This window comes from Frankliniella occidentalis, unplaced genomic scaffold (genome assembly GCF_000697945.3).
Source record: "Frankliniella occidentalis isolate FOCC.00 unplaced genomic scaffold, Focc_3.1 Scaffold110, whole genome shotgun sequence".
In the NCBI taxonomy this organism is placed as follows: Eukaryota; Metazoa; Arthropoda; class Insecta; order Thysanoptera; family Thripidae; genus Frankliniella; species Frankliniella occidentalis.
In genome coordinates this window covers 170,629-183,278 of record NW_026267238.1, presented here as the reverse complement: position 1 = coordinate 183,278, position 12,650 = coordinate 170,629, and the positions used below count along the sequence as shown (strand labels likewise).

General features: G+C 56.3%; 1 protein-coding gene across 1 annotated transcript in view; it reads left to right on the top strand.

Annotated features, from left to right (window-relative positions):
* The first annotated feature begins 277 nt into the window (after positions 1-277).
* LOC113205593 (E3 ubiquitin-protein ligase HERC2) overlaps positions 278-12,650 on the top strand; it is a 25,110-nt gene continuing 12,737 nt past the window's right edge. The window contains exons 1-25 of the mRNA XM_026421269.2: positions 278-452; positions 769-969; positions 1,046-1,246; positions 1,324-1,534; positions 1,611-1,711; positions 1,805-1,961; positions 2,038-2,199; positions 2,299-2,416; positions 2,503-2,649; positions 2,741-2,914; positions 3,013-3,254; positions 3,344-3,567; positions 3,657-4,616; positions 4,704-4,940; positions 5,021-5,176; positions 5,249-5,573; positions 5,645-6,056; positions 6,201-6,378; positions 6,462-6,856; positions 6,943-7,137; positions 7,223-7,444; positions 7,552-7,921; positions 8,096-8,491; positions 8,591-9,006; positions 12,163-12,307. Of these exons, the coding sequence (XP_026277054.2) occupies positions 446-452; positions 769-969; positions 1,046-1,246; positions 1,324-1,534; positions 1,611-1,711; positions 1,805-1,961; positions 2,038-2,199; positions 2,299-2,416; positions 2,503-2,649; positions 2,741-2,914; positions 3,013-3,254; positions 3,344-3,567; positions 3,657-4,616; positions 4,704-4,940; positions 5,021-5,176; positions 5,249-5,573; positions 5,645-6,056; positions 6,201-6,378; positions 6,462-6,856; positions 6,943-7,137; positions 7,223-7,444; positions 7,552-7,921; positions 8,096-8,491; positions 8,591-9,006; positions 12,163-12,307 (6,352 nt within the window). The 5' untranslated portion in view covers positions 278-445. The remainder of the gene's footprint in view (positions 453-768; positions 970-1,045; positions 1,247-1,323; positions 1,535-1,610; positions 1,712-1,804; positions 1,962-2,037; positions 2,200-2,298; positions 2,417-2,502; positions 2,650-2,740; positions 2,915-3,012; positions 3,255-3,343; positions 3,568-3,656; positions 4,617-4,703; positions 4,941-5,020; positions 5,177-5,248; positions 5,574-5,644; positions 6,057-6,200; positions 6,379-6,461; positions 6,857-6,942; positions 7,138-7,222; positions 7,445-7,551; positions 7,922-8,095; positions 8,492-8,590; positions 9,007-12,162; positions 12,308-12,650) is intronic.

Sequence of the window (12,650 nt, the reverse complement as noted above, 5' to 3'; positions counted from 1 at the left end):
ATAGCCAGGGTAAAATAATTGAGTGCGTGTTGTAAGTGATCAGTAACAAAAAATTCTCAGAAGTGAAGCATCACGACTTTTAAAGGGCATGTTCAGTTGGAAATTTTAAAGGGGTGCACGTGGCTGTGCTGTAAGGTAGCTTGTTCCCGGAGCAGCACGCTAAAATTTTGAAAGTCCCTCTCTTTTGTCCTAGTTTCCTCCCTGGAGTCACACCTCGAACAAAGGTCGACCCCTCGATGTGCCTCGACAATACTCGACCTATCGACTTCGAGCGAGAGATCGGTTATCTCGTTTTCTAGCAGCCGATCAAACAAGTAAATAATGTAGGATATTTAGTATTTACGATGTGTTTACCTTCGTTTTTAAAGCTTATCCTCATGTACATAGACAGAAAGCTAATAAATCAGGTCTCTGGTACACAGAGAAAATGATATCTTCCTAGAAAATGGCTAGTAAGTATTACGAAACGGAGACTTTTCACTTATTATTAGGTTATGCTGCTTGTTGCCTTTAACTGACAGAAAAACTGTGTATGGACTGACTGGAATACATGTCACTGTCATTTTTGTCAGTTTAAATGTATTTCACTCTGTAACAAGGGTGTATACGGTCTTTTCCCTCGTTACCAATGCAATTTAATGTTCATTAATTGTCATGTTTGGCCAATGAAATATTTATAGTCAGTGCAACTGTAAGGATCTTGTTGATCTCTGGAAATGTAGGCCTAAGCAACCTGTAATCTAAGTTTTTTTCTTGGTTTTTACCTAGCAATGCCTTCTCATAAAATGACAAGAGTAGAAGTGCGGCCTCTTGGCCGCCTTGACCGCAAGTGGCTCAAGGTGGATCTTCAAAGCACCTTGAGCCGAGATGGATTAATACGTCTTTGGAATGAAATGGTTAGAGATGGGGAGCTCTCAAGGCCTGGAATTGATGCCTACCTAAACGCAAATGGAGTTCCAACTCACAAAGGTTTGTAGAATTTGTAAACAGCTGTCTGACAACTAGAAATTTAGAGATAGTGTTTACCATGCTTAATTATTTTTAGGTGAGACTGGACGCTATTATTGTGGTCTTAGAGTTTTAAATTGCACATGCTGTGATGGAGTCTGTGGACCACTTGAAGGCTGCAATTGCCCGCCTTGTCAAGCCATAGACAATGAAGAATTACGACGGCTGGAAGCAGAAAACAATCAACCACCACCCTCACAACCACAGATCTCATCCTGGACATGGGGAGGACAACCAAGTATGTTCAAAGGGTGTCTACACTAGATTTATATTACTGTAACCTTTATTCATAATGGTCTCTATGTCTTTCTACAGCACCTGAACAGCTCAACCAGGTTGTGCTGTCCCTTAGAAAAGAACAGATAAATCTTTGTCAAAATGCAGCTGCGTCCACATTATCATCAAGACGTTTGCGTCAACGCTTAGCAATTGCACACAGAGTTTTAGTTGCAATCGGTAGACAACCAACAACAGAGAAATCAGACGTCCAGCAAAAAACTCCAGCCCAGAAACCTCAAAAAATACGGTAAGTTTAACTTCAATCAACAATGACTGTGCAACTCAACTCTACTTCTACTTCATTGATCTTTTCTTCTTTTTAGCTCAAAACCCGCTGAAAAAGCATCTACAAGCCTTGCAAGGGTTGGATCTCGGGCAGCATTAAATTTCTCTTTTGCCTTCCTGAGGAGAGCATGGAGATCAGGTCTGCTTTTGCACTAAACAAATAACTCTCTTTACAATTCTGTTCTGCAATTTTTTTTAAAGGCATGTTTTTCTATACTTTTTCTCTCTGTAGGTGAAGATGCTGATCTATGCAGTGAACTACTACAGGAATCATTAGAGGCCCTCCAATCCCTGCCAGAAGCAACCCTATTTGATGAGTCTGCCGTTTCACCAGTTTGGTTGGAAGTTGTAGATAGATCTGCTCGTTTCCTACGTCAGGTGGTCTTAGGGTAAGATACTTTGGTTTTTCCCTGTATTCTGTAAATATCTTCTTGTGTAATTTTTTGTTTTTCTCCAAATCAATAGTGATGGCCAAGGAAGGGGAGAAGTTCCTCGTTCTGACCAGCACATAGCCTTGTGCCTTCTACTTGAGTTAGCAATGCAGAGAGGAGCATTGTCAAATATGTTAGAGGCAGTATTGCTTCTCTTACAGTTATGGGATAAAGGAAAGAAAGAAGCTGATAATAGGTAAGATTAGAAGGGAGAAGGTGTACACTGGGAAAACCAAACTCTTCCTCAAACAGCACACCTAGAATAAATGGTAAAATCATTTTAAATCAATTTCAGGATCACATCATCAGGCACAAGTGCCCCATTAGTTTCTCTTTTAAGAAGACTGGAGCACGCTTCAGCAAGCAAAGTACACACTGCACCAGATATGTGGGATGACAATTCTCCAAATGTTGTAAGTGCCAACTACTGCTTGCCAAACCATCACTGCCTTTGTCTTTTAACAATATATTAACAATTTATGTTTTGTTTCGGATTCAGGTCAGCCCTAATGAGTGCTTTCTTAGTTGCTTAGAATTACCTGAAGATGAGAGTATTCTTGTAGATCTGCGTCAAGCGGCTGTTGTTTTAATGGCTCACTTGGATCGTCTTGCAGCACCATACCTCCCTCAGACAGCCCTAGCAAAAGTGAGTTGTCTTACGTCCGTTTTTAAACCCTTTTTCAGAACATATATTTTTCTCTTTTAAAACAAATTCTTAATTGTTTTTTGGGAAGCAGCAAGGAAATGGTCGACAACAAGAGGTCAACTGTTGGGGCTCAGGACCTACCTCCTGTGTTATAGAAGCTATCGCTGAAGTTGGAGTCACACAAATAGTCTGTTCTGAAAGTGGAATGCTGGTGTTAGCACACACTGGGAAAGTTTATTCTTTGGCGTATGTTCCAGAATGTGAGGTAATGCCATCTTAAAATTTATTTTCGAGACTTTTCTGTAATTTTATGAAGGAAAAAGTTTTGTTTCACCACGTTTGTATTTGTTTTATTTTTCACAGGCATTGTGTGGAGGTTTGACACTTGTTGAAGGTTTTGGTGGGAAGGAAGTGACCCGTCTGGCAGCTCATGTGGAAGGAAGACACTTCTTGGCCCTCACTCTTGATGGGGAGGTTTATTCTTGGGGAGCAGGAGATGGCGGCTGCTTGGGGCATGGAGATAAAACATGTCGTGATGAACCAACTCGTATCCAGTCATTGGCTGGTATTGTTATTTCTCACATTGCCTGTGGGAGTAGCTATAGGTAAAGCAACTTCTCTATTTTCCATTTTAATTATTTTAAGTTTTTTTCCTAAGAAGAGTATTTTAAAAAAGAAATTTTCCCGTTTTTAGTGCTGCCATATCATCGCGAGGCGAACTATACACTTGGGGACGGAACTGCTACGGATGTCTAGGGCATGAGAGCAGTGATGACAAACTCCTACCACTTTTGGTTGAAGCTCTGAAGGGTCAGAGAGTTGTGGATGTGGCCTGTGGGAGCGGAGACGCGCAGACATTGGCAGTGACGGATTCAGGACTGCTTTACTCCTGGGGGGACGCTGACTATGGAAAGTTAGGTACGTCAATGGTCCTTTATCGATTATTCATTCACAGAGCTCATACACCTGCCTTGAACTTACTCGAACTCGACCGCGCCTCTCGACAGGACGCGGCGGCAGCGACGGCTCAAAGTCCCCCAAGGTGGTAGACAAGCTGCAGGACGTGTTCGTGACGCGGGTGTGGTGCGGGTCGCAGTGCAGCCTGGCGCTGACCCGCGGCGGCGCCGTGTACTCCTGGGGCCGCGGCGACGCGCATCGCCTGGGCCACCCGTCGCAGGACCACGTGCGCTACCCCAAGCTGCTCGACGCCTTCCAGGGCCAGAAGGTGGTGGACCTGGCCGTGGGCGCGGGCCACGCGCTCGCGCTCACTGACGACGGCTCCGTGTGGGGCTGGGGCCGGGTGGAGGCCGTGCAGGGCAGCCACTCGGGGCCGACGGCCTCCAGTGGCCTGGGTCCGCCCGTGCTCGTGGGCACGCTGGCCGGCAAGGCCCCCGGCGCCGGGGTGGCGTGCGGGCCCGCGCAGAGCTGGGCGTGGACGGGGCTGTGCGGCACGCCGGCCAGCGTCGAGCCCCGCATCGCGCTCGTGCTCGACCTCGGCGAGGACACGTTCCGCCTGCTGGACCAGCTGCTGGCCAGGGCCAGCCAGGGCGTGGCGGGCTCCGACTGGCCGCCCACGCAGGACAAGGAGTGCCTGGCCGTCGCCTGCCTCAACCTGCTGCACCTGCAGCTGCACGCCATGACCGTGCACGGCGTGGACCCCCGCTCCACGGGCCTGGGCGCGGGCTCCGCCGTGCTGAGCTCGCTGCGCTCCCAGGTCGTGGAGCTGGCCAGCGCCAGCGGCGTGCTGGAGTCCATGCAGCTCGCGGCCCAGGCCACGCTCCAGAGGGGCTGGTCCGTGCTGTTGCCCACGGCGGACGAGAGGGCCAAGACCTTGTCCGCGCTGCTGCCCAGCTCGGGCCCCAACGCCAACAGCCTCAGCGCCGGCCACCGCTTCATGACGGACCTGCTCGTCAGCAGTCTCATGGCCGACGGCGGCCTCGAGGCGGCCCTCGTCGCTGCAGTACGAGGCGAGTCGCGTCCAGAGCTTTTCATGAGGTGCAGTCCGTCTTCAAAGAGAACGTAGTGCGACGATTGATTTCTGGTATTGTTTACAGTCGAGCTGGGGCTGCTTGCTGCGGATGGCTCTGAAGATAATACCGTCCCAGGCGCTACAATTTCATTGCTCCATCTCGTGAAACAGCTGTTGAGGAGTGGCTCAGCGCAAACTTTGTCAGCACTTCAAAATCTGACGCCCGTCCCCAAAGAACAACCTAGTCTTAATTTATTGTTACGTTTTCAAAGACTTTTAATAGCTCAAATATATCCCCATAGTCAGTCCAAGGCTCAGTCAGGTGAGTGACTGCACAACGATAAGTATTTGCTATTATCGTGTTCTGTTACAGAAGGCAAATTTTATTCACCTTATTTGCAGATCAAGACGCTCTGGGTGCAGAGTCTCTTCTCAAGAAATATATTTGCCAGCTGTGTCGCCATGCCTCTGAAATTCTAACCGTGGCCTCCGAGATCGCCGCCGGGGGTGCCAAGCACTTTGCGGCCGTTATGGCGGTGCTGCGCACCGACGTCATGTGTGAGTAAATTACTCAGGTCGTATTCTTAAACAATTCGAACGACTCTTAAAACGCACAAACGAATGCCGCAGACGTGCTGCTGCCCGAGCTGGCGGTGTGCCTGACGCTGCTGCAGCAGTCGCTGCCGCTGCTGCTGCACACGGTGGACTGGCTGCAGCTGCTGGGCCCGCTGTTGGACGCCCTGGACAAGCTGAACCGCCTGGCGCCGCAGCTGGACGCGGCCGAGCACGAGGACCTGTCCTGGCCCGGCGTGCCCGTCCTCGGCCCGCTGTACGGCGACTCGTCGGGGCCGGACGCGCTGCCCCTCGTGCGCGGCGTGGACGTCGAGAACAACAACCGGGACGGCGGCCGCTGGGTGCGCGTCGGCATGCGCGTCTACGATATGACCGAGTCCAAGTGAGTCTGCACGACAGTCCTCTCAGAAATGAAACTGACGTGTTTCTACTCTAATCGCCGTCCCTTCGCAGGAGCGTGGATCCCCTACGCGCGCCGCTCGTGGGCAAGTTTCTGGAGGGCGACCTCGAGGAGCACGACGGCGGCGCGCTGCTCGCGGCGTGGACGCCCCTGCTGGACGCGGAGCGGGACCTGGCCTTCCTCCTCGGCCTTCACGCACGCGGCCTCGCCCACAGCACCCCGCGCCAGCCCGCCGAGGACGGCGCCAACGCCTGGCTGTCGGCGTCCTTCCTGCGCGGCGGCCTCCAGGGCCTGCAGCCGCCGAACCCTTTCGAGGAGGAGAAGACTGAGGCGCGCTCGGGGTTCTCGGCTAACTCCACTAATGCCACGCCTGGGACGACGCCCACCGAGGCCAAGACCCCCCAGCTCACCACCACGGACCGCTCGTCCGCTTTCCTCCAGTCGCTCGCCGAGAGCAGGATCATGGTAAGGGGTCAATGGCGTAAGTTGCGCGCGACGCTTGGCGAGCCCCCTGCAGGTAGGCGCGCCCGCCGCGCTCCCCTGCTCGACGGGCCTGCCTACCCGACCCTCGCCAGGCGCTCACTCCACCCTGTGCCTCCCCACTTCCAGGACCGACAGATCGGTGCGCTGCTGTCGCTCGTGGAGAGGTACTGCCAGCAGCACGGCCTGGTCACGCACGTCGAGTTCCTCCCGGACCACCCGGTGGAGGAGGTGGGCCGCCTGCTGCTGTCCGTGCTCATCAAGCACCTCGGCCTGGCCTCGCACGTGTTGAGGATCATCGACAGAGGTGGGTCCACTCGCGGCTCCACTCTGCTTGTTGTCGCGGCTATCGCTGTGAAAAGGACGACGCTCTGACCCTTGTATTTCCAGAACTCGAGGACGGCTCCGGGTCGTGCTCGAGCGGCTCGTCCTCTGGGTCCGCCGCGTCCCGCGGCTCGGGTGGCGCGGGCGGCGTGTCCGTGCCGCGCTTCCTCGGCGAGCTGATCCGTGTCGTGCACCAGACCAAGTGGCGCCTCATCAAGGCGCGCCAGGAGCAGAGCCGCTCCTACAAGGAGGTGTGCGCGCGCGTGCAGGAGCGCTGCCGCTTCCTGCTGTTCGAGGTGCGCGCCGCCACCAGCGCCGAGCTGCGCGCCCTGGACCGTCTGCCGCTGCTGCACGTTCAGCCCCGCTGGCCCAGGGTCGTCCGGAGGCTCATCGCCGACCTCCGCGCCAAGAAGCAGCAGCCGCCGGCCAAGCCGGAGGACATCGTCAACGCGTCCATCCAGGTTCGGAATGAAAAGTGTCTTTGCTGTTGATTTATTCCCCGTTGTGTTCACCTGACCTTGACCCCTCGCGTCGTGTCGTCTCGCAGAGCCAGGGCGCCGAGCTCAAGAGCGAGGAGAAGAGGGACGGCTGCGGCGAGCACCGCGACGAGCGGGAGCGCGACCGGGTGCGCGAGAAGGAGAAGGACGACCCCTGCATGCACCTGGCCTCGCGCATCGTCGACTTCGTCCTACAAGAGGCCGGAGCGGACGTGGAGACCCTTCGCAAGGCCATGTTCTGTCAGGTATGGCCAAGTTTCCGAGCACCCCGTCCCCATAAGTAAGTCCCGTGTTGTGACCCGGTCCTTGTTTGCCGTTGTGTCCCTACAGGTGCAGCGGGTCCGCATCCGGCGGCAGGGCCTCGGCATGGCCCTGGACCTGCTGAGCCGCTCGCACCTGGTGCCGTCCGCCAAGTACGCGCTGCTGAGCGGCTGGCAGGGGCTCCAGCAGCCCATCGCCGCGGCCGCCCCCGTCACCGGCCCCGCGGCCAGGGGCTCCTGCGGCTGTGAGGAACAAGCCCATCAAGCACAAACCCAGGCTGTTCAGCTAACGGTAAGAAGAACAAGGCAGGATTTTCGGAGCAAACTTTAATTCACAACTCTTTGGACAACTTTTCTGAGCAAAGTATTTTTTTTTTATTTCCTCCCGTTGTCTCCCAGATCGTGCAGCAGGCCGGGGCGAGCGCGCCGGAGCCGGATCCGCAGTGGCACTGCCTGGACCGCATCGAGCTGGTGACGCCCTACGACAAGGCCATGGTGCTGCTGGCGCAGGCCCGGCTCACGTCCTGGGCCGTGGCCGCGCTCCGCGACCTGGTGCTGCCCCTGCCCGTCGTGCACGCCTACACGGCCCCGCTGCCCCGGGGCAGGCCGCCGCCCGTCGCCCCCGCGCCGCCACACCGCCGCATGCCCTGGGCCCGCTTCGTGCTCAGCGTGCTGGGCATGCTGACGGGCAGCCACCAGGGCGCCGAGCTGGGCGTCATCATCAACTCCGGGGTCCTCTCCCTCGTCCAGAGCCTCCTGCGGGAGATCGGTGAGCACTTGTTAGCGTTATTTACTGTCTGTGGCTCGTCCCCGAATTGTTACGTCAATTTTAGGATTCTCAAACAGAGCGCCGTGGGGGAAATGTACCCTGCCTCCTATGAAAATGACGTAAGTTGTGCTTTGTTGGCGAGCGGATCTTGACTCTAGCGTTTCCTCCTGACAGCCGCCTACGACCCCGCGCCCTCGGCCGCCACCACGGCCGTGACCTCCACCCAGCAGCTGGCGCAGGACACCAAGGAGGGCGTCCAGGCCATCTTCGAGCCGCCCTTCAACAAGGGCATGAGCGGTCCCGAGATGGCGGCGCGCATCAAGGTGGGCTCACGCGTGGTGCGCGGCACGGACTGGAAGTGGAGCGACCAGGACGGCAACCCTCCCGGCGAGGGCCGCGTCGTGGCCGCGCTCGGCGACGACGGCTGGGTGCGCGTCCAGTGGGACAGCGGCTCCACCAACTCGTACCGCATGGGCAAGGAGGGCAAGTACGACCTGCGGCTGCTGCTGGAGCCGCCCTCGCCCGCCGAGAGCGAGCACGACAGCGACTCGCAGGACGACACCGCCAAGAGTGAGTACAGTACTTACCCCCCACATCACTTATTGCGATTTCCTAACAATAATAACAACAACCTGAACGACCTCGATACTTACCTTGGACGTTCTGCAGCGGCTCGCGGCCGGTCCGGGGAGCTGGAGATGGTCATGCTGCTGCGACAGGCGTCGCTCACGCTGCTCCGCACGCTGGCCCTGCGCAGCGGGCTCGAGGCGGACCACATGCAGGAGTCGGCGGTGCGCACGCTGGGCGGCATGCTCCGCGAGCTGGTGCAGGTCAACACGCGGGCGGCCACGGCCCCGGCGGGCGGTCCCGGCGGGCCCGGCGGCGGGCCTAGCGCGTCGCGCTCGCAGACCAACGCGCTCCTGGTGCTGGCCGCCAAGGCCAACAGCTTCCACTGCGCCGACTGGGCCACGCTGGGCTTCGTGCGGGCGCTGGCCGCCAGCCCCGCGCTGTGCCGCGCCCTGTGCACGCCGCCCTGGCTGCGGCTGCTCACCGTCCTGTCCAGCTGCGGAGTGCTGCACAAACAGGTGAGTGTTGAGCGGGGCAGATAGGGAAATGAGAACGATTCGTCGGTTCGATGTCGATTCAGGGTCGGCACAAGCCAAATCGGCGATACTAATTTGTGCCCAACATCGAGGTGTTTCTTTGATTTTCAAATGAAATCGATGTCGATATTTAATTGACATGTGGTTTAACGTTTAACATTATCCGTGTAGCGAGATGTACTATGTCGGTGGACGAGTTTGCACTGACCCTTATCCAAGCGCGTCTACTGAGCACTGTCGGCGCCTAGGTGTGGACAAGACGAGCAGCCCTCTGAGCAGATTTTCAGTCCGACAAAGGGCTATGTGGATCCAGACACTTAAGCATGTGTAGTTGGCATATCAGAGACTTCCCCTCACTCACGCCGCTCCTTTCACCTGCCTGGACAGTTGCGTTAATGGAATGTTTATAAAATAGGCGAGAAAACCTAAAAAAAACTTAGTCCTTTAAATGTTTTACTGCTCTTAGTGCACCAACCTAAATTTGTATATTTCTTATCCGTGTTTATTTTTTATTTTTTTGTTGTATTTATCCTAGTTTTAATTTTACGGTTTTTGCGATTTCTGTGCATTGTCATGAAACTGTTGCGACAATGCCTATTTTCCTCCGCGCCCCGCGAACCACCGATGGTATACGATCTCGACAGCCAAAACGAGCGCGGCCACGACGAAGCCGTCGGCGAGCAACAGGAAGGCCGGGAGCACTTGTGCCAGACTGAGGGGTCGCGTCAGGTGTTCGTCGTCCGGGCCGCCACGCGAGTCGACACTCTTCTTGTTCTCGATGATCTGGGTCATGTGCAAGTCGATGCCGTGCTCCCTGGCCAGGAGCGAGAACTTCACCACTGGTCGTTGCAAAGGCGAGCCGCTGGTATACTTGAAGTACGCGCCAAGATACTCGTTTCCGGTTTCAAAGCTGTGGAGCCGGGGGGGACTGGATTTCAGGTACGGCGACAAAAGAATCTCGGAAATTGTGTCCTTCCGTATGATCAGAGCAGAGTTCCGGCCGTCCGCCACATCTCGCACGACTGCGTCGAGGTCTGCGAGCCGAACGTAAGTCAGACGGGACCGTAACGCTTCCGTCAGGTAGAACTTGTCCACCTGGTACAAATCTCTGCTCATTCGGCAGTCCAGTCCGCTCTGCTCGAGCTGCTCCAGCGTGTTGATCTCCCCCGGCGGGGTGGTGAGCTCCTTGAGCAGCAGGCCCTGGTAGGCGGCCGCGATCACGACGCTCATGAGCAGCCATACGGCGGCCAGGGGCCGGTGCGCGGTCCTGCCGGGGGGTGGCTGGCTCAGCAGCGGGGCCAGGGTCTGCAGCAGGGCCGTGTTGAGAGCGGACGGCAGCGGAAGTCCTAGGATCGCCCTCGTCGCCAAGGTCGTGGCCATCGCGACCCCGAGCACCGCGACGACCGTCGCGCACCACAGCTCGGCGGAGAACTCGTCCGTGACCGCCTGCAGGAGGGGGGTCTGGTTCAGGCCGGCGGGGACGACCACCTGCACGGGGATCATGACAAAGAAGGCGTAGCTCACTTCGGGAGAGATGTGCACCGTGGCCGCGCGGAATGAGACGGCAGCCGAGAGAGCGCAGCACCGCAGCGTCTCCAGCCCGTCGACGGCGTCCTCCCCCTTCTCTATCCATTCGACGTGTACCGGCTTGCCCAGGGCGGCGCCCAGGGACTTTGCCATGGTCGCCACGAAGTCGACGTAGGGCCCGGGCAGCACGTAGTGATCGGGACGAACGGCGATGATCTGGGACGGTGCGGGCTGTGCGGCGGCACCACCACCCGAGCTCCACGTCGTCGAGCAGAGTGTGAATGGCGAGGCTCGTCGCTGCCAGCGTCTGTCTCTGGAGGACCACCGGTCTATCTCGGTCACGACAACCTGCCTCTTCGTGTTCGTGGCGAGCGAGAACAGGGTCGTGCCGCCAGCGCCCAGGGTGGAGACGGCCAGGGCCGTGTGCCTCTTGAGCAACCAGAGGTCACCCACCACCCCGTGTGCGAGGACACCCTGCGCGCCCTGCTTGAGCCCGGCCCGCGCGGCCCAGGTCCACAGAAGCACTCGAGGAGTCGGGAATTCAATTTCCTCGACGTCGGCCACCGTGTCCGCGAGCTCGGCCCAGCTGTCTTCGGCTATCAGCACGAAGTTCTCGGCCCCTTGAAGCTCGCAGCGAGTGCCACTGCGGACGTTCGTAGAGGATACCAGCGACCTGGGCGTCTCTGCGGGCAGCTGCCCGAGGAACGCGTTCAGTCCTTTTGCGCGGCCGAGGACAAAGACACCGCCCTGCTTTGCCTTGCCGCGGGACAGCACGGACGCCACCAGGTCGGCCATGCCTTGCGAGTCGGGGGAAGGACTCGGCCCGGGCAGGACGGCGTCGTACGCCCCGGGGCACACGAGCAGCGCGAGGACAGCGAGTAGCTGCATGGCGCGATGCTCGAGAGGGACTGTTTGGCGACGGCGTCGCCGTGGGAGCCTTTTGTCGTGGTCGCACGCTATCGTATTCTTTTAATACGATCTGGTCAGGACCCTTAATCGCGTCAAAGGTCGCCCCAACCGCTTTGTGCTGCCTCTTAACTAATAACTACTCTTCGAGGCAACTGACAGCAGAAAACGCGAAGGTGGTGGACAAAGGACCTCTTCGGGCACGACTTCCGCATGTGAACATCACATCACGTAGTTCTGTCTACAGTACGTAGATGCGACGCGACATCGATTTAAGGTAAAATGACGTAATTCACCTCGAATCGACGTAATTTACGTTGACTGCTGATTTCATGTGGGATAGACGGCGCTGCAACGTGAATGTGCCCATGGGGTTGCCCAACGTTTTATATAGGTGGTTGAAATGAGTGTTTCCAGTGTGGAAGAGTGTGTGTGTGTGTGGGGGGGGGGGGGGTGGAATCATCAAGCTAGTAACTTGAATTATCACGTGATACTCACATATATGTTAGGAGTACTGAGTTCTCCAAACTATGTCCTTTTGGTAACCGTCATTTTCAATTGTGGTTGTATTAATTTGGGTGTGTCCTGCTCAAAATGTTGTGAAACCATAACTTTGCGAATTGCGAGGGATGCGAATTCCGAATTTGCCCCGGAGCCCCATTTGTTGAGAGTGTCTTTAGTGACGGACCGCATTCTTCCCGACAGCTGATGTCGCTGAGGCTGCTGCAAAGTGTCCTCCCAAACTGGAGAGCTAGCGACACCGAGAAGACTGTGTTCCTGGAACAGCTCACGAACCAACTGGGCGTCACCGCACTGATGTGCGCCCACGACCCTGTCCTCACACAACCAGGTAAGTGCGAAAGCGCTGGCGCCCTCCACTTTGGCCCGGTCTAAAGCATTCCGGTAAAGCTGAAATACAAGGGAATGCGCGGAATAAGAAAACGGAAAGTCACCATGCTATAGCGTAGGGGAGGGTGGGGCACCTGGAGACGGATTTGTTTTTCACGTCTATAGCACAAAGATGGATCCACCCACGAAGTCGAGAGTTTGGGGAAACCAAACTGTATTCTTGACCTACAAAACCCACAAATGAAAACTTTTCTATCCCAACCCGTTCTTAAGTTACAGGCCTGTAAACCCATCGATGCAGACTGTCTCCAAGTACCCCATAGTGGGGCACCTGGAGACATGCA